The sequence below is a fragment of the Mirounga angustirostris genome, unplaced genomic scaffold (genome assembly GCF_029215605.1).
Source record: "Mirounga angustirostris isolate CCGP_5_RB_7025 unplaced genomic scaffold, mMirAng1.0.hap1 SCAF_2, whole genome shotgun sequence".
NCBI lineage: Eukaryota > Metazoa > Chordata > Mammalia > Carnivora > Phocidae > Mirounga > Mirounga angustirostris.
In genome coordinates this window covers 137,795,723-137,815,521 of record NW_026991710.1, presented here as the reverse complement: position 1 = coordinate 137,815,521, position 19,799 = coordinate 137,795,723, and the positions used below count along the sequence as shown (strand labels likewise).

Here is a 19,799-nt window from a genome sequence, read left to right as displayed (position 1 = left end):
GAAACAAGAAATAGTAAAAATGAAAAATGAAAAGATAGAAAGATAGAAATATACTTATATTATCATAAATTTACGCAATTTTTAAAAAGCAATTGCTTTCAGTTCTTCCAATCACAGTTTGAACTTCCTTCCTACATTTACCCAAATGAAATTAAGTGGGAAATCTTTAGTGACCTGTAACACCTAGTATATATTTGGTGTTCGCAACCCATCATCTTGGCCTCTCCTCTCTAGCATGTGTATGTGTGTATACATGTGTGCATGTGTGCATACATATGTGTGTGCATGTGTGTTTGTGTGTCTGTTGGTAGAGGATGCTTCAATGTCAATATCCATTTTTATGCCTGTGTTAAGCTCTGCCCATTCCTTAGGTTATGCCTCTTGCCTAACCACTAATAAAGACAACTGAGTATCAGTTATAGGCTTAGCTGCCTCCCAGTATCTAAGATCAGTTCTGAATTTAGACAAGAGGAGAATCTCTTGTTCAACCTTCTGAGACTCATAGTCAAATTACTCTGGTCACTAGTTATATGATGACTGTCAGATAATTGTAATAGTAAGTTTATTTCACTTTCTACATCTTGTGCCTAGCTCTGTCTTTCTCCCCTAATTGCCTGTTGGTTAGTCTTGGTTTAGTAGCCTGCCAAGTACATTTGGAGATACACACCACTGAAGCGATCCTGGGCAACATTCTTGATTTAAACCACCTCTACCTGCTTCTCTTCCAGTTCTTCACTTCTCAAAATGGCAACTTACCCATCCAGTGGTTTAAGCTAAAGACTTTTGTGTAATTCTTGAAATCTTTCTTTTCCTTATACTTAGGAGGCCCATAATCTAGGGACAGTCCCAGTTTATGTTTGTGCCCTCAGGAAAAATAACAGTCTTTATTTTCAAGGTGTTCTGACTTGGATAAAAACTTATATGTTCACTCAATTCCAATTGAATGGAATATTCCATATGACACATCAAAAGTCTGTTGGCATTGCCTTCAAAATGTATCCAATATCCATTCACTTCTCCCCATTTCTAACACACTACCATAGTCCACACATAATTCTCTCTTACTTGTATCATGGAAACAGACTTCAGTCTGGTCTTCCTGCTTTTATAATTGCTCCGTTATAGTCTGTTTTCCACCCAGGAGTAAGCTCACATCACTCCTTTGCTACAACATTCCAGTAGCTTTCTATCTGAGAATAAACCTTACCATCTTGTCATGCCCTTGAAAGAAAAGGCCAGAAGTGATCTTACCTCTGTTTGTCTTTCCATATTATGGGCTAACCCTCTTCTTATCCAGTTTTTTTCCCCCAGCTATAGTAGACTTCTTGCTGTCTTGCAAACATATTGAACTCAATTCCCATTTTCGCAGTTTTAATCCTCTCTGCCTAGAGCTCTCTTCCCTGGCTTTTTGCTGGAATACAGCCCTGCTTTCATTCATGTATTTCTCTACTCAACGGTCAACTCGTCTGATAGACTTTCCTGGCCACTATTTTTTAAGTAGCTGCCCTGATTCAGTTCAGGAAACAGAAATAACTGTAGGTATTTCAGGCAGAAAGGAATCTAATCTGAAAATTAGGAGCTTACTAAATCATTAAAAGGAAAGAAAATCAAGGCTCACCACTGGCCCCCTGGCTTTAGTCATGCTACTGCGGAGTTCAGGAAAGGGCTGATGCCAACGTTACTTTCATGCTTGCTGCCTCACACAAAGCAGATATTAGGTAGTGGACTCTGATGCCCAGCAGTGCACATGTTCACATCTGCTGAAGTCTGCAATCAGTTGCCACCAGTGCAGGAAAATGGCCTCTACCTTCCTGAATCTTCCAGATCTTATGCAAGGGTGTCCCTAACTGCACTTAGTGAGCTAGCTAAAAGGGAGTCCGGGAAATGCATTCTTTATTCTTCAAATCTAGTATAACTAGAGGACATAGAAGGGACAGGACTGGAGGCAGAGTACTAAGAGACTCTATTTAGCACTCTCTTCTTGCCTTGCTTTATTTTTCTCCAGAGCATTTATCACTACCTAAAATATTTATTTGCTTGCATGTTATTCTCTGTCTTTTCTAATAGAATCTATTAGAATTCTAATAGAATCTAAAGTACAAGATGGGGACTAGAAAGATGTCTGTTGGCTTGGAGAACAGCGTTTTGAGAAATATGTGCTGAATGTATAAATGAATAAAGAAATCAGTCAATACATATCTGCTTTGGATGGATAGTCATATTCAAAATGTTGTGAAAATAAATAGAGTGTTCCATGTTGTATAGGAACTATTATCAGAGGATGATTCCATTGGATGGGAAAAGGGGAAGCCATTAAAAGTTAAATAAGTAAATTGAGGAGAAACTCAATTTTAGGACGGCAAGATTTTGTGGGGAATGAAAACAATCAATTAATCATACTTTTGTAACTGTAACTGGAAATTATGTTTACTTCTTTTAGAGAAGAAAAAGGAACGGCTATCTGACACTTGGAAGTATTAGTAACTTTCCATTACCTTTTCTACCTCTTACTGCTCTCGAGGGGGGTTTGATCTGGTTCATGGGACTGTGAAAACCCTGCCTATGCTGGCCTAGCCTTTTTTCTCTCGCTCACAGGATCTGACCACTGTCAGGCCAAACGTTAGAAGCCAGCTGGGCCAAGCTCTGTCCCTGCAGGGAGGAACCTACAACTGTGTAACTCTTGTGACCATGCCTGAGGAGTTAAGTTCAATTCTTGTGCAAAAAAACCCAGGAAGTTATTTTGACTTCAGGGATGAAACTATGTTCTTCAATAACAACGTAGGTTTTTTTACACTTAGTTGTCTATTGTGTCTATTGTAGCAGTTTCCAAACCTACATACACATAGGAATCACTTAAGAACTTTCAAATATACCGAGGCCTGGGTCACTTCCAGAGATGCTGATGTAATTGTTTGGTGGTGCAGGACCAAGAATTGGGATGTTTAAGAGCTCCCACGTGATTCTAATAATCAGCCAAGGTTGCATGCCATTGCTTTATGGAAAGGAGTGTTAATTAGGATCTTCAAAACCCAACAGAACAGATTGACATTGATATGAGTTTATTGCCTATCTTATGTTATGGGTTGAATTGTGTCCCCCACAAAGATATGTTGAAGTCCCAACTCCTGGTACCTATGAAGGTGACCTTATTTGGAACTAGAGTCTTTACACGCATAACCAACTTAGGAGGAGACCAATAGGGTGGGTAATCCAGCATGACTGGTGTCTGTAAGAGAAGAGGCACAGAAAGGAGATTGCCACCTGAAGACAGAAGCAGATACTGGAGTTTTCCTGTCATAAGCCAAGGAATGCCTGGGGCTACGGAACGCTGAAAGGGGCAGGGAAGGATCTTCTCTTAGTGCCTTTGGAGGGAGGTTTCTGGGTGGACTTCTAGCCTTCAGAACTGTGAGACAATAGATTTCTGTTGTTTTAACCTACCCAGTTTGTGGTACTTTGCTATGGCAGCCCTAAGAAACTAATACATGTTCTTTGAAAGCGCTTTTTCAAAACACTTTCGAAGACTAGCACACACTTAGAGATCTCGTAATTCCAAATACAGCATTGAGGCAGGCTGTTGGATGTTGCTAAGTTCTTCATTAACCAGAATCTTCTTGTCATCTAGAGTCTACTATAGTTATTCCTCTGAGACTGAACTTGCAGAATCCCCTGGGCTTTCACTAAAGAAGTTATCATACTTCATCCCTCGAAAGAAGAATGGACACTTAAAAAAGGACTCAATTAATAATCCATACTCAAATATATACTAATTGCCTTTTCCCAAGTCCATCAAAACTATTAAATTCCTAATAATAGTGACCCCTATAAATCTAGGTGGTTATTTTGTATTGATATATATATAGTCAGATGTCACTTCTATAAAATAAATCTGCCCCTCTTAGAATTTATGCTATCTAGGCACATGTTATATATGTACCCTCTTCCTACCTACCAGCTGATTGGACCAAAGCATCCATATGATCCAATGATAACTTGCTTAGATTAGCCTATGAAATATGTTGCATGATGAGACATAGCAAGAGAATCTGAATATATTAAACTACCTTGAGATGATTTGAACTAAAGAAACAGGAACAGGAGACCATAAAAATACCTCCATTTCTGAATTTGGCTTCCATGTTCTAGTTCTAGCCTATCTGTAACTTTTGATAGACTTTTAAGATAGTATAAGCCTCCATTTGAAACCAAAGACCCAAACTAGAATACTGTATGTGTGGCAAATCATTTACTTAAATGTAATCCACTATTCAAGTTTATGTATATGCAAGGTCAGTGCCCTTGAGGATTTCAATAAGGTAATTAACTAGGTATTGTATACCTTGGAGAATTTCTTCCTATTTCCAAAGTATATTGCAACAGTCTCATGTCCAAATCAAAAGTGGAAATGTTGGGCCATGGGTACACTTTCACCCACAGTGATATCTGATCGGTTTATTCTATATTTTAAATTGGCCATTTGTGCATAAAAAAATCTGGATTTCTGCCTTCTCTTAAAAAATTAGGCCTGAGGAAAATATGCTAACATTCCTGTGGGAAAACTGTTTCCTGGATTAGAATAGAAGCTACCTGTTTTGCATGGTGCTTGTATTTCCCAGTTTGCTATAGTGCATCTGAATATCTGTTTCCCCTTGCAATTGGTTTAGCACTATTTGTCTTATAGTACAGAGGTCTGTGTTTGTGTGTCTGTTAAGAGTGTGAATATGAATGTTCCTGAAGCAAAAAGGAGACATTTTTTATTGTTGTTAGAGTTAAGAATATTTTTGTATACTTAATATGAAGACTGAGTATGCTTTATTTTTACTTTACTCTTACTTTTTGATTACATTAAAATGTAATTTGCAAAAGAATTAAGAAAGTTTGAGAAGGATTGGTATTGATACTTCTTTAAATGTCTGGTAGAATTCACCAGTGAAACTATCTGGTCCTGGACTTTTTTTCGTTGGGAGATTTTTGTTTACTGATTCAAGCTCCTTATTTGTTTTGGGTCTGTTCAGATTTTCTTTTTTTTTTCATGGTTCAGTCTTAGTAAGTGGTACATTTCTAGAAACGTATCTCTTGTCTGCAGGCAATTGTCTAAAACAGTGTTTTCCAGGGGCTTCCGCACTACAAGGTCAGAAATGAGTAGTTGCAATAGAGACCTAACAACCTGCAAAGTCTAAAATATTTACTATCTGATATTTACAGAGAAAGTTTGCTGAAACTTGCTCTAGGTTAATACATTCTTTTTAAAAATTATTCTGGGGATTTTATCTTCCTAGCATCACAATTCACTTAATATGAGGCTTATTTCACTGGACTTTTGTTCTCTGCCTTCCAGTGACAGAGCTAGCTATCTGAAACCTAAGATATGAATATTGATGCTGGTTTTTATTGGTTCCTCTTGAAATTCTTTTATGAATTCACTCTTGGAAGATTGTGTATTTCTAGAAATGTATCCTTTTCTTCTATGTTGTTCAGTTTCTTGGTATATAATTATTTATAGTAGTGTCTTATGATCCTTTATATTTTTGTGTTATCAGTTGTAACTTCTCTTTCATTTCTGATTTTATTTATATGAGCCTTCTCTCTTTTTCTTCTTGAGTCTTTAGGTTTGTCAATTTTGTTTATCCTTTCAGAGAACCAGCTTTTAGCTTCATTAATCTTTTCTATTTTTTTAGTCTCTATTTTATTTATTTCCACTCTATTTTAATTATTTCCTTCCTTCTGTTAACTTTGGAAGTCATTTATTCTTCTTTTTCTAGATTCTTTTGGTATAAAGTAATATTATTTATTTGAGATCTTTCTTGTTTCTTGAAGTAGGCCTGTATTTGTATAAACCTCCCAATTAGAACTACTTTTGCTGCATCCCAAAGATTTTGGATTACTGTATTTCCATTTTCATTTGTCCCAAGGTATTTTTTTATTTCCCCTTTGATTTCTTTGTTGGCCCAAAGATTTTTCAGTCTCATGTTGTTTAATCTCCACATATTTGTGATTTTTCCAATTTTCTTTGGAACTAATTTCTAGTTTCATATTACTGTGATCAGAAAAGATGTTTGATATGCTTTCAATATTCTTTAAATTGATTGTCTTGTTTTGAGGCCTAACATGTGGTCTATCCTGGAGAATGTTTCATGTACACCTGAGAAGAATGTGTATTTTGCTGCTTTTGGATGGAATAATCTATATGTATCTGTTAAGTTCATCTGGTCTAATGTGTCATTGAAGGCTGATGTTTCCTTATTGATTTTCTGTCTGGATGATCTATCCATTGATGTAAGTGGGGTATTAACATTCTGCACTATTATTGTATTGCTGTCAGTTTCTCTCTTTCTATTTGTGAATATTTGCTTTATGTGTTTAGGTGCTCCCATGTTAAGTGCATAAATGTTTATAAATGTTATATTATCTCATCGGATTGACCCCTTTATCATTATGTAATGCCCTTCTTTGTTTTTTATTATAGTCTTTGTTTTAAAATCCTATTTTATCTGGTATAATATAGCTATATCAGCTTTCTTTTCATTTTCATTTGCATAGAGTATCTTTTTCTATCCCTTTACTTTCAGTCTGTTCATGTCCTTATATCTGAAATGAGTTTCTTGTAGGCAATATATAGATTAATCTTGGGTTTTTATCTATTCAGCCACTCTATGTCTTTTGATTGGAGAATTGAGTCCATTTATATTTAAAGTAATTATTGATAGGTATGTACTTATCGCCATTTTGTTCATTGTTTTCTACCTGTTTTTGCAATTCCTCTCTGTTTTCTCTTCTCTTGCTCTATTCCCTTGTGATTTGATTATTTTCTTCAGTGTTGCGTTTATATTCCATTCTCATTATCTTTTGTGTATCTACTATAGGTTTTTGCTTTGTGGTTACCATGAGGTTCATATATAATAGCCTCTCTATATAACAATCTATTTTAAGTTGATAGCAACTTAAAATTGAATGCATTCTAAAACCTCTAAATTTTTACTGTTCCTGATGTTGTATTTTATGTTTCTGATGTTGTATTTTACATCTTTTATTTTGCATATCCCTTAACTAGTTACTGTAGTTATAACTAATTTCTTACTTTTGTCTTTGAGCCTTCACACTAGATTTATAAGTAATTAATCCACTACCTTTACTACAGCTACCTCTACCAATCTTGAAAGAGTAGACTTGTGTAGGTGATGAAACTTATTGTTCAACCTTGACCTAGCTCTGGGTTGCCTTTGTGATTGTCTAAGTAAACTGATTTGTTCTTGACAATTCCCAGTTGTTGAGGGAGTACCAAGACCTGTCAGTGTTTCTAAGGGAGTGATCTGAGTACCTAATTTCAGCCTGATTGGAAGCCAGATACTCAAGCAGCAGTTTTTACATACATAAATATGTACAGTCTTGTGGGACTACAGTTGTGGACCGTACTGACCTCTGGACCAAGAAGATCTGGAGGTGTCCCCTGGCCAACATTTGTAAGAACTGGGGCTTCAGACAAGTGTATAAGCTCCTGAAATGTATCACTGAGTTGTGGTATGCATGCCCAAGGCATGCCCAAGGCCAAAGGAAGTTGCAAAGATGGTATATCCCTGCTATGTTCCCTGAGGGCACCTCTGTAGCCTCAAGATGTGCAGCAAACCTGAATCCTGTCCCTCAGGTTGAAGTTTTAAGACATGGGTGTGGGCCCTTTTCACAGGCAGACTGAGGGTGAGTTTCACTCTGCTGTCTGTGCAGTACCCTGGGTGTGGTAACCTGCTCTGAACAGTCTTTCTATTGTTGTAGTCCCATGGCACCCAGGAACCCAAGCCTCCTTGGCCACCAGAGCCAGGGAATCAAGAAGCATCTTCTGTGTGGACTGCACTCACCTGCCAGCTTTAGCAAGACTGGGGGAGAGTGTTGAAGGGGGTCATGTCCCCAGCTTTAGAAGAACACTCGGTGCAGGATAAGCCAGTGGCCTTAGCAAGGTAGGGAAAGATTTAGCTGGGTACAGGGCATGCTTTGTGGCTTTACTGATGCAGAAAAGTGCTGGTGGTTGAGCATGTCTGTGGCTTAAGCATTGCTGGGGAAAGAGTATTGAGAATATGGCATGCCCAGGGCTTTAGCAATGTAGGAGAGGAACACTGAGGATGGGGACATCTGAAGTATTAGCAAGGCTGTGTCCACACACACTAACCTGTGCTAGCAAGGTAGATGGAGTGCAAAAATAACACTTATCAGTGTCTCTGTCCCCAAAGAAAGCCCCAACTGGTCCCTGCACCTCTGGCAGAAGCTCTAAAATTAGCAAATGTGTATCTGCCTCCTTAGTGCAGTAAGCAGCATGTCAGTCTCATAAAATTAGCGAATGTGTATCCTTCACATATCATTCAGTCACCAGGGGTGGGGTTTTGGTGAGACCAGATCTCTGCCTCTCCCAACCATTTTGATGTAGTCCTTTTATCCCTTGTTGAGGAGGGGGCTGATGAGCTAGTTTTCTGTTCTTTTTCCATAGGAATAATTCCATATGTAGCTTTAATTTGGTATGTCTGTAAGAGATTATGAGTTTAGGGTCTTCCTATTCAACCATCTTGGACTGCCCCCTCATTTTATAATTTCAGAGTCTGCAGCAAATTAAAAAAGATCTTTCTAGTGCCCTTCTAATTACATTACCTATTCCACTTCTGATCTTATTTACCAAGCATGTATTTTGTTTGCCTTGCCTAATATTTCATTCTCTGGCTGCTAGACCCTTAAATGAGTTATTATTTTTTCTATTAGCTCGTTGATTTAAGTCTGGTTGTGAGAGGACTGTTACTGGCAGCAGTCACACAAGTGATGGAAAACGGCATGGCCTTTGCCTCTATGACCAGCCGTATGAAAGCTCCTGCCCTGCTGTTCTGTTGATTCCAGGAGAAAGAATTCATGGAATAGTTTTATTTATAATGAAAAAAAATATGAAACTGGAGGATAAATATTACCTGGCAGAAAGGAGAAGAAAAAGCTCTTGTAGTAATGACAGATGGCCTGTAACTGTAAATATTTATATAAATTTTTGAGGTTTACAAAGCACTTCCAATGCTCATTTAATCTTTTCTACATTTTTGCTAATGTATTTGTATTTGTATTCCTACTTCACAAGTGAGATAACAGGATCAGATTAAACAACTCATAAGTGACAGAGGTAGAACAAATCTGTTTTTAGGTTCTAATATCATGCTCTACCAGCATCTGTATTGTTTTTATTGGAAAAGAAGTATTGAAGTATGATGGAGAGGAATAAAGAGAGGGGACAGGTCCAGGACAGGGAAAAACAATTTTCCTCCCTGGAGAAAAAGGCAATTTTCTTCACTGTAAGGAAAAGAAAATTAATGTAATTCTTCAGTTCGTCCTTCATCTATCTGTTCATTTATTTAACAAATACTTATTGAGAACTTATTATGTGTCAGATGTTGGCACTGGAGACACAGCAGTGAACAAAAGATCTCTGTTCTCATGAAGTGTATATTTGGGGGAGATGGGCAATGAAAAAGATAAACAAAATATACAGCATATTAATCAGTGATAAGAATCAAGGAGAGGGCACCTGGGTGGCTCAGTTGGTTAAGCGACTGCCTTCGGCTCAGGTCATGATCCTGGAGTCCCGGGATCGAGTCCTGCATCGGGCTCCCTACTCGGCAGGGAGTCTGCTTCTCCCTCTGACCCTGCTCCCTCTCATGCTCTCTGTCTCTCATTCTCTCTGTCTCAAATAAATAAATAAAATCTTAAAAAAATAAAAAGAATCAAGGAGAAAAAAGCAGAAAAAAGGGGTATAAAGTGACAGGGTATTCATTTAAGATTTTAGAAAGAGTGGAAGCACCTGGTGGCTCAGTCAGTTAAGCATCCAACTCATGATTTCAGCTCAGGTTGTGATCTCAGGGTTGTGAGATTGAGCCCCATGTCAGGCTCCATGTCGGGCATGGAGCCTACTTGAGAGTCTCTCTCTGCCCACCTCCGCCACTTAAAAAAAAAAAAAAGATTTTTAGAAAGAGTGGTCAAGAAAGACCTCAATGAGAAGGCAACTAAGAAATTACCTAATATACTGGAAATGTTATTTTGATCAACTTGTCTAATATTATACTTCATTTTTCCATTTTCTCTTGAGAGGTATCTAGTACCCATTGTAGTCTTACTAAAAATAAATTCATTATTGAGTGTTTCTGACTAATTATGTCTACTAGTTAATTAATGACTTTCTTTTTTTTAAGATTTTATTTATTTACTTGAGAGAGAGAGTGAGTGGGAGGGAGAGGAAGAGAGAATCTGAAGCAGACTCCACACTGAGCTCAGAGCTGGACATGGGGCTCCATCCCCCGACTGTGACATCGTGACCTTAGCCAAAACCAAGAGTCTGACATTTAACCAACTGAGCCACCAAAGGCACCCCAATCCATGACTTTCTAATACATTATTTTAACAAGTGACAAACTTGGTTAAGATTGAGACTCTGTATCATATTAATTCAGCAATGTTCCAGACAAAATTTTTTTTATGACTTTCTGTATAAGGAGCTTATGTGTGAAAAACTGTAGCTTCCAGTGCTGTTAGAATATTAACTTGGATAAAATGAATCACTATATTGTTTTGTACAGTGGTCTTTGTAATGCCAGGAATACAGAAGTAATAGAAATATGAAAGTTAAATTTATCACCTTCTCCTATACCAGGAGACAGTTAACACCCCATTTTTCCTTCCTGCAATCAGTGGACACGTATATTTACATTCTGGAACGTTCAGATAATCTATAGCTAAAATATATCTGCTATCCTCTTTGGGGGCTTTTGAAGCAATTTACAAAAAGAGGTAGTAGCTGTTCTTGATATTTGATGGGGTTCACTAAATAAATAACAGTCCCTTTTTCCTATCACCTGAATTTGGAAGCAAATGAAATAGGGATCAAAAATACCGGCTTCCTTACTGAGAAGCTGTGTGGACAATATAGCCCAGATTTACAGACAAGTATTTTTGCTACTGTTGTTCCAAAGGATTAAATTTATCCCTTAAACTATAGGACTGTCTGCCCCCCTGAGCTTACCACATGGCTGAGAGCAAGTAACAAATTAACCTCTCTGAAGACAATTAGGCCCCTTAAAGAAGGGCCAGATTCAGGACCACCAAATAGAATACAGTATAAATGGTATTTCCATGGAGTTGTGAAAACAGAACTCCTGTCTTGAGTAAAACTCCCTTTATTTCCTTTGGGAAAGTGTGAGATTTCAGGGGAAGAGTGAGTACCAGAACAAAGAGGCTGGAGTATTACTGTAATGCAGTTCCTTCCATATGGAAACGTCAGTACAGGGAAGATTAGAGTTCCTCCCTAAAGGTTTCATTTATTCTAGCAACATTTTCTCACATTACCCTTAGTGAGGGGATAGAAAAAGACTTATTATTTACTCCTGAAATTAATTTGATCTTAGTTTTAACATCATTCAGTCAATTCAAGAAGAAAGAAGATGTGCAAAGATACTTGTAAAAAAAAAAAAAAAGGATGTATTAATATTACCCAGCAAATGTTAAGTGATTGTCAAAAAATGTGCCCAGCACTGTAGTATACTAGCTTCCAAGGACACTATAGAATCAAACATAACCTTTATTTTCAAAAAAGTTATAATTCAATAGTTTAGACAATAGTAAACATAAAACAATAGTAAGTAATACAACACAGAATATTAGCTGTTATTGAGTATGACAAACTAAATGCACCATAGGGATTGAGGGCAGCAGGATATACTGTAGAAAGCCATGGCCTGAGAAGCAAGAGCCCAGGATTCCTGTTTTAATAAAATCTGAGAAATTCTCAGCAAGTCTTACTTAATCTCTTTAGGTTTCAACTTCATATTCTTTAAGATGAAGGGTTTGACTAGAACAGTCTATATTAAAAATTCATTTTTTCCAATATAATAGTACCAAAATAACATTTGAAAATTTAAAGTCTCAATGAATTAAGTCCCACATCTTTTGTTTTCCATATCAGATACTGTAAGAGAAAAAATGAAAAGAAAATGTAAATTAACAGAAAGGTAATAAAGAAATACACAAATAAAGATGACTAATCAAAGAAACTAAGGAGGAAATCCAATCATAAATATTTCAAAGGCCCAAATAACATTTGTTAAAAGAACAGTGATGAAGAGTTGTGTATTTTGTGTTTCTGCACTTCAGCTTATGAAGGGAAATGCATCAACTACTCTGCAGAACAGTGTGCAGGACCCTTTCCTAGAGTGTAACTTCGTATAATCTAGGCTGGGAGGTAGAATCTGATACACAGATTTTTTTTTTGGCCTGAGCCTGGAATGCTAATGCTTAAACAGATCGAAGTGTTGTCCTTATTGTGTGCACCTTAGTAAGAAGTGATAGAAAAGACAGAAAGAGACTCTTCTTATGTCCTCCATTTTCTCTAGCACTGCTTTATATCTTATGGAATGAGGAAATAAAAATTTGTTTTTTTCTACTGCTAAAGAAAAATAGGCAGTTTCTTGAAAAAAAAATTAAGAAGATTATGTTTAGGTGATCTTGAGAATCACTGAGGAAGGGCTGCTGTACCTGAACTTGCTAAGACAGCAGGAGGGACCCTACCATCCTCTGACTGATTTGGGGAGAAATGAATCCCTTACTGGTTTTGCACCCCACCTTGCCAACATCTCTGAGAACAGCCTCAAAATGGAGAAAGTGCATGTGAAATGTGAGCATTTGAGGGAACCACGGTAAAAGCAGGCAGAAGTCCTCTCTCTAAACAAACCCAATGTCTTCTTTGTGTTTTTGTTGTAAATCTACTCCAAAATATTTCGCAATAATTTTGCAATATTTTGGACTTCTTGTGGAGCTCCTATTTGAAATCAAGAAGGCTAATATTTCTAATTTGATTTTGTGTAATAGTAAGAAATAATCAACCAACCAAATGTGATTCAGATTTTCTCAGCAAATGAAGAGAGTCAGTTTCTCAAAATTCCTTTATGCTTTCAGAGACTAGCAGTGGGACAGTTTGCTGTCAATGGATTTCATCTTACATGAAAGAAAAACTTCAGTTTCAATGTTCTGTTGGTGTATTTCTTAAGTTGGAGATCACAGATGATAACTTTTGTTTAGAGAAACATTTTAATGATCCTTTTGTTATGAAGGACAAGGAAGTCAGGAAAGCTAACTTTGCTTAGTAAAGTAACAGGCATTTTTAGTTTTGAGTTTTGAGCTGTTGCTGGACAATGTGAAGAAGACATGATGGGATTAAAGTTGTGGAAGATAAAAACACAAAAACTAAAAAATAAGCAAACAAACAGCTTTAGAATAGGGCAGTTGGTGGAAAGTTTTCTATGGTGGTGATGGTTCAATGCTATTATCTTGTGATAATATCTTTGTGGCACGGATATCTTGTGATAAATTAAAAATTGTTTTCTTTTATGTACTTTTATGTACTCTGCTAGTGTTGCTTCATTCTGCCAAAACCCTGAGTAAAAACTGGTTACACCAAAAAGAATTCCAATGGGGGTTCGAAAGAAGGAACGGGGCTAAGACACATCACAGAGCAATGGGACAGGAAGAAAAGAAAGAAACTATAAAAGTTGAGATGGCAGGGATCAAACCATTCAGTAATAACTAGAATTTAATTTTGGACATAAACATGACAAAGAGAACTACAGCACCTGATTCCAAGAACTTCAGAAATAATTGGGATAGTGATACACTGCCCAGAGTACTTGGGATAAAGGAGAATTGAACTATTCCTTTTTTTTTTTTTTCAATTCCCAAGCCAAGGCACAGTTTTATTTAGACTCATCCCGGAACACATGGTTTGGGGCTACTGGACATGTCTCTGGGGAAATGAGGCTGAACGCCAGAGGGCAGTGATGGGGTATAGAAGAAATAGACAGCAAGGATGGATGGGTCCCCCCTCTTCAAGTGTCCTCCATAGGCTCCCACGTATCCCTGGGCAGAGGCGGAGGTGCAGTCTCATTCAGGATTTGGACTTGGACACAGCAAGTCTGATGAGTCCAGCCAGACCTGCCACACCCAGGGCCATGCCTCCAACAATGGCCATGCCCACTAGTCCATCTTTCTTCATGGCCTTGTCAATGAGCCGTTCCAGTTCCTTGGCCTGGTTGTTCTGGGGCTCTCTCTGCAGCAGGCCCCGCACATACTTTAATGCCTTCTCATATTCCTTGAGCCTGTAGTTCCCCACAGCCAGGTAGAAGACATAATCCCACTGCTCCTCTTTGCTCCCTTTGGGCAGCAGCTCCTCCAGCAGGGCGATGCCCTTCCGGATGTCATCGTTGTACTTGCTTCGCACCAGGCACCAGGCATACTCAAACTGTGTGCTCTTGGACACGGAGCCTGCTGCCTTCTCAGACTGAAATTTCTTTTCAAACTTCAGCAGGTCTTTCTCGTTCAGTACGGCCTCCACGGCCGCCACCCCACACCTAGGTCGCTACTGGGCCAGGGTCTCCATGACCTACGGGCAGGGCTGGAGAGCCACTTCCCGAGAGCTGGACTATTCTAAAAAGGGAAGGATCTCAGGAAGTTGGAGGGCTTGGAGCCACTTGGGTAACACTTTCCCTTTAGTGCCTGTGGTGTACAGAATCTCTCAGGCTCCAGTGCCCAGATCTCACTTTTTTTTTTTTAAAGATTTTATTTATTTATCTGAGACAGAGAGAATGAGAGAGACAGAGAGCACATGAGAGGGGGGAGGGTCAGAGGGAGAAGCAGGCTCCCTGCCGAGCAGGGAGTCCGATGCGGGACTTGATCACCGGGACTCGATCACCGGGACTCCAGGATCATGACCTGAGCCGAAGGCAGTCGCTTAACCAACTGAGCCACCCAGGCGCCCAAGATCTCACTTTTGATATAGAGTTATTTGTTAAGCATAGATAAGCAAACACAATGCAAATTATCATCAGGAGAATATACTTAAGTAAATGCAATATTTTCAAAATGACATCTTTACTTTGGGTAATGATTTTGCTCTTCTTGGAGTTACATAAATCTTATCCAACATCCAGTGAGTCACCAAACATTACTGTTAATAGTTCAGAAATTGGGATTTGAACTTTATAGATTGAAATAATTGTGTTTGTTTTTCCTGTATGTGTGCAGGTGTAATGCATATATACCAGTGTGGGGGCATGCGCTTTAGCAAAGAAGAAGTTAAATTAGCCCACTGAACTAGAAAACTCAGGTTCTTCTCTCTCCCACCTAATGGATGGAACGTCAACCTGAGGCCAGGGGTTTTTAGTATGGCTAGATGAACCCGTGTGTTGTTTATGCATTATTCATGGTAAATTCTGGGATCTCAGTGCTTGGCATTGCTGTCAGAAGAAAATGAAATACATAGATCAAAATGGGCATTAACTTTTTTTTACATTGATATAGTTGATCCTTTTTCAATTTTTTAAAATTGTATTACTGAGCTATGTCTCTAATATGAGCTTTCCTCAAAAATAATATTCTTTGGGGACACTATTCCCTTTATGGACATATTTGATACCGACGTTCACAGACTGTGGTTTATACTTCCTACTGCTCAGCCATCTCAAATGGCTTTGTTTTCAGAAATGCCATGTAAATGGGGTATATAAACAATACAAAATCTGTCAAGTTGGGTTTCTTTTAATGTATTCCTGCCTACTACATTTAAACTGTATCAGTACTGTAATATGCTTACATATAATACTTTAATTTTAACTTACCTTTAAAAAAGCCTATTAACATCTCTTTCATTTTATTATTGTTTTCGGACATAAATATGCAGCTAGTTTCTCCTAATTTGCATTAATGAAGCAACACTAATTACTTCAGTCTTAATATATAATATATCTGTATATAACATACCTATTTATATATATTATTTCCATGCTAATGGATTAATTACATAACTGTAGTTGTATTCAAAGCTATGAAATCAGTTGTGGAGAGAAACAGTCTCAAACAGGGAAGTGGAAGTCATAGAAGAACTTGGCCATTGGTATGAATGAATGATAAAGTTGTCACATGTTTATAGTTTTAAAGAAAATTGGACAGGGGTGCCTGGGTGGCTCAGTAGGTTGGGCATCAGACTCTTGGTTTTGGCTCAGGCTTGATCTCATGGGTCATGAGATGGAGCCCTGTGTAGGTGGCCCAGCGCTCAGTGGAGAGTCTGCTTGAGATTCTCTGTCTCTGTCCCTCCGCCTGCTCATTCTCTCTCTTTCTCTCAGGTAAATAAATAAAAAAATAAAATCTTAAAAAAAAAGAAAATTGGATATAACTGTCATTTTCTCATTGTCCTGGATTTTAGGGTGGAAGTAAAATGATGTAATGAAAAGAGCATGAATGTCGAAGTTTTGAGCTTTGGGTCCAAATATTAGCTCTCTATTTTACCACTTACATTACTTTAGACAATTTGTTAATATTTTTGAACCTTAATTTCCTCATTGGCAATATGGATCTAATACTATTCAAATTATACACTTGTGAGAATTATCTAAGATTATGAAAAGAAAAGGGTCTAATATAATAGAGGTCCTCAGTAGTTATTATTCTTGGTGTGATTTCTTCCCTCAGTGGTTTCTAAAGCTCAGCTCCATCTTTGCCTTGGCTTCAACTTGGTTATTCAACAATTCCTCCTGTTGTGTATTTTACTAAATATCTGCATACCCCACTAGATTCTTACCTTGGAGTGCAGGGGACCAGGGTGTTATTGTTTACCTCTGAATATCTGGCACTTAGCACAGTGTCTGCTATGTTATACAATTAATAAAAAAATAAATATTTACTTATTCAATGAGTATACTCAATAAATTTCTATTTTTTGCCTAAGCTAGTGGAGGTTTTCTGTATTTTTCAAATGAAGAGGTTCTGGAAAATGTAGGCATTAAATACTTAGAAGTGCAATATTTAAATGCTCAATCATCAAATGCAGAGTTGCCTGACTTAAGGGAAGCAGGGAGTTGGGGAGTTTCATCATGCCAGTCTGCTAAAAATTGGCAATCCTTGATATTTGATAGTGAAGCTGCTGTTTAAACTATTTGGAGCTTTCAGGAAACATTCTAGGAAAATGTTAGGATATTGGAATATGTTGGCTACTCTTGCCCCCTGAAGTGCTTTGAGAAAGACAAACTTCACTTCAAACTCTAAATATCCACCTTAAAGTGGATTGGGGAACACAGAGCAAAGATACAGGTTTAATTAAGGGAATCTTGTTTCAGGCTATACCTAAGCAATTGGGGGCAACACAGCTTCAGATAATCATTTGTCTCTTCTCATTTTATACTCTCTCTATAGGCAATTTTATCCATGTATTTGGTGTCGATTAATAACTATATGCAAATAAATTCATATGTTTAGACCTGATTTGCTCTCTGAGCTCCAGATCTATATCAGCCATAGACTACTAACATTGTTTACTTGAACTTTCAGTGTACTGAAAGGTGAACTTGTCCAAAATTGAACTCATGATTCTTGCTTCTCACTTGGCTTTTCACTTGCTCACTCCCCAATCTGTTTCTATTTCAGAAAATTATGCCAATTTCCATTCACTTCTATGCCACAAACAAGATTGCAACCTTGCTTTCTCTCTCTCCTTCACTCTCAGTATTAATTTTTCTATTGCTAACATAACACATTACCAAACATTATTTTATTACCTCAGAGTTTTGTAGGAAAGAAGTCTGGCACAGTGTGGCTGGACTCCCTCCTCAGGGTCTCATTGAGCTAAAAGCAAAGTATCAGCCAGTTCTTTGGTCCTCACCTGGTTTTCAGGGTCGCCTTCTAGGCTTACATACCTTCTGCATGGTCTTCTCCTTCTTCAAGCCAGCAATGGTGCACAGCAAGCCCTTCTTATGCATTGACTCTCTCTGACTTCCTCTTCTGCCACATCTTCCTTTTTGTCTTGTTCTTCTTTTACGAGCCCATGTGATTACATTGGGTAGCCCTGGATAATCTTGGATATTCTCACTATTTTAAGTTCAGCTGATTAAAAATCTTAATTACATCTGCAAAATTGTTTTTGCCATGTAAAGTAACGTAACCACTGGAGCAGCACCAAGGGGTGAAGATCATGGGGACCATAATTTTGTTTACAACACTCTAACTTTCAACATGAGACCTGATAATTTTTTATTCTAAGTATCTTTCAAATGTGTTTACTTCTGTTGAGTTCTACTACCAATACCCTATTTCAAGTTGCCATCATTTCTCACATGGACAAGGTAATTACCTGCTAAATTGTGGGATTGTCCCCCAAACCCAGTCTTTTAATCTTTATATTGGCATATCAGTGAAACTGGCAGAGAAGAACCTCCTAAAATTTCTTCTTCCATTAAAGCAATGAGAAAACTGATCAAAATGGTCAGAATTAACCTTCTCAAAATTCTGGAAATTAGCCAAAAGCTTGCAGCGATCAAGGAGTATTTATAAAAATTGCTGAATCTTGGGGCGCCTGGGTGGCTCAGTTGGTTAAGCGTCTGCCTTCAGCCCAGGTCATAATCCCAGGGTCCTAGGATCGAGGCCTGCATCGGGCTCCCTGCTCAATGGGGAGTCTGCTTCTCCCTCCCCCTCTGCCTGCTGCTTCCCCCTACTTGTACTCTCTCTCTCTCTGTCAAATAAATAAATAAATAAATAAATAAATAAATAAATAAATAAATAAAATGGCAGAATCTCAGTAAGCACAGTAAGATTTGTGGTATCTTAGCTTGCCATATCCCCACCCTCTTCTCCCAAGCACCTGGTAGCTTTGAAAACCAACAGCCCATAATCACAGTGAAAACCAGAAACCTGGCCGCAACTGGAAGAAGCAGAACAGGTTTGGAGCTCCTTCAAAAATCCTATTCTCAGAGAATTATCATCATTTGATCTGTCAGGTAGTACTATGGAAAACCCCATTTTCAGAATTGTTTTTATTGGCTCTGACATGGAGTTCAACCAGTGTGAAAAGCCTCTTCCATGGGGACATTTGTTAAATTGTTAGAGACAAATGGTTTAATTTTATAGCCTGCTGAGGAGATAGATAACAGTTAGGACAATAGGTTCACCAAAAGCTTAAAAGCAAAAGTTAGGGAAGAAGATGTCCATAGCAAAGGAAAATCTTTGACATACTGCTAGGTATCTAGAAAGCCACATGCATGTGTAGAGTTGGATGCATATCCAAGGTTATGCACATACTCAGGAAAGACCTGAGAAAGCCCCAGGAACTCAACTTTTGCTGACCTTGAGGCTCTGTGCAAGCAGAAAATAAAGGCTAACATAGTACTGTCAGCTACTTGGCTTAGTATTCAAGGTGTGTCCCAACACAGAGCCCCTGGCAAAGGTTAGGAAACTTACTGGTCTCAGTAATTTGAAGAAATCTCTGTCCAATTATTAGGTGACGACTGATCAGTGGCCAGTGGCCACACACAAGAAAACCATACAAGCTTTATAAAATTAGCTCTTAAAGTCACTAAGCAAGTAACAGCAACAATAACAAATGGGTGGGGAGGGAGGATGGACTCTGACTTTCAGAGTTTACATTATGTTATCTAAAATTTCTAAGTTTTTAACAAAAATTAAAAGACTTGCAAAGAAACAAGAAAGTATGGCCTATGTACAGAAAGAAAACAATCCATAGCATCAGTAGAAATCAATCTCTTGTCTTTAAGGAAGCTGAGACATTGGACTTACTAGAAAAAAAATATTTAGATCAGCTATTTTAAATATGTTTAAAGAACTAATCTTTGAATAATTTCTTTATTCATGCAATTCACACTCATTTACTTATTTAAATGTATTCTTTCTTTTTATATCCCTATACCCTGCTTCAGATTCTCTGCATCCTTGAGGCAAGGTCATTTGTGGTCCTTCTCATT

General features: G+C 37.9%; 1 protein-coding gene across 1 annotated transcript in view; it reads right to left on the bottom strand.

Annotated features, from left to right (window-relative positions):
• Positions 1-13,856: 13,856 nt before the first annotated feature.
• LOC123848822 (mitochondrial fission 1 protein-like) overlaps positions 13,857-19,799 on the bottom strand; it is a 42,061-nt gene continuing 36,118 nt past the window's right edge. Inside the window, exon 4 of the mRNA XM_064584035.1 lies at positions 13,857-14,413. Coding sequence (XP_064440105.1) covers positions 13,943-14,413 — 471 coding nt within the window. The 3' untranslated portion in view covers positions 13,857-13,942. The remainder of the gene's footprint in view (positions 14,414-19,799) is intronic.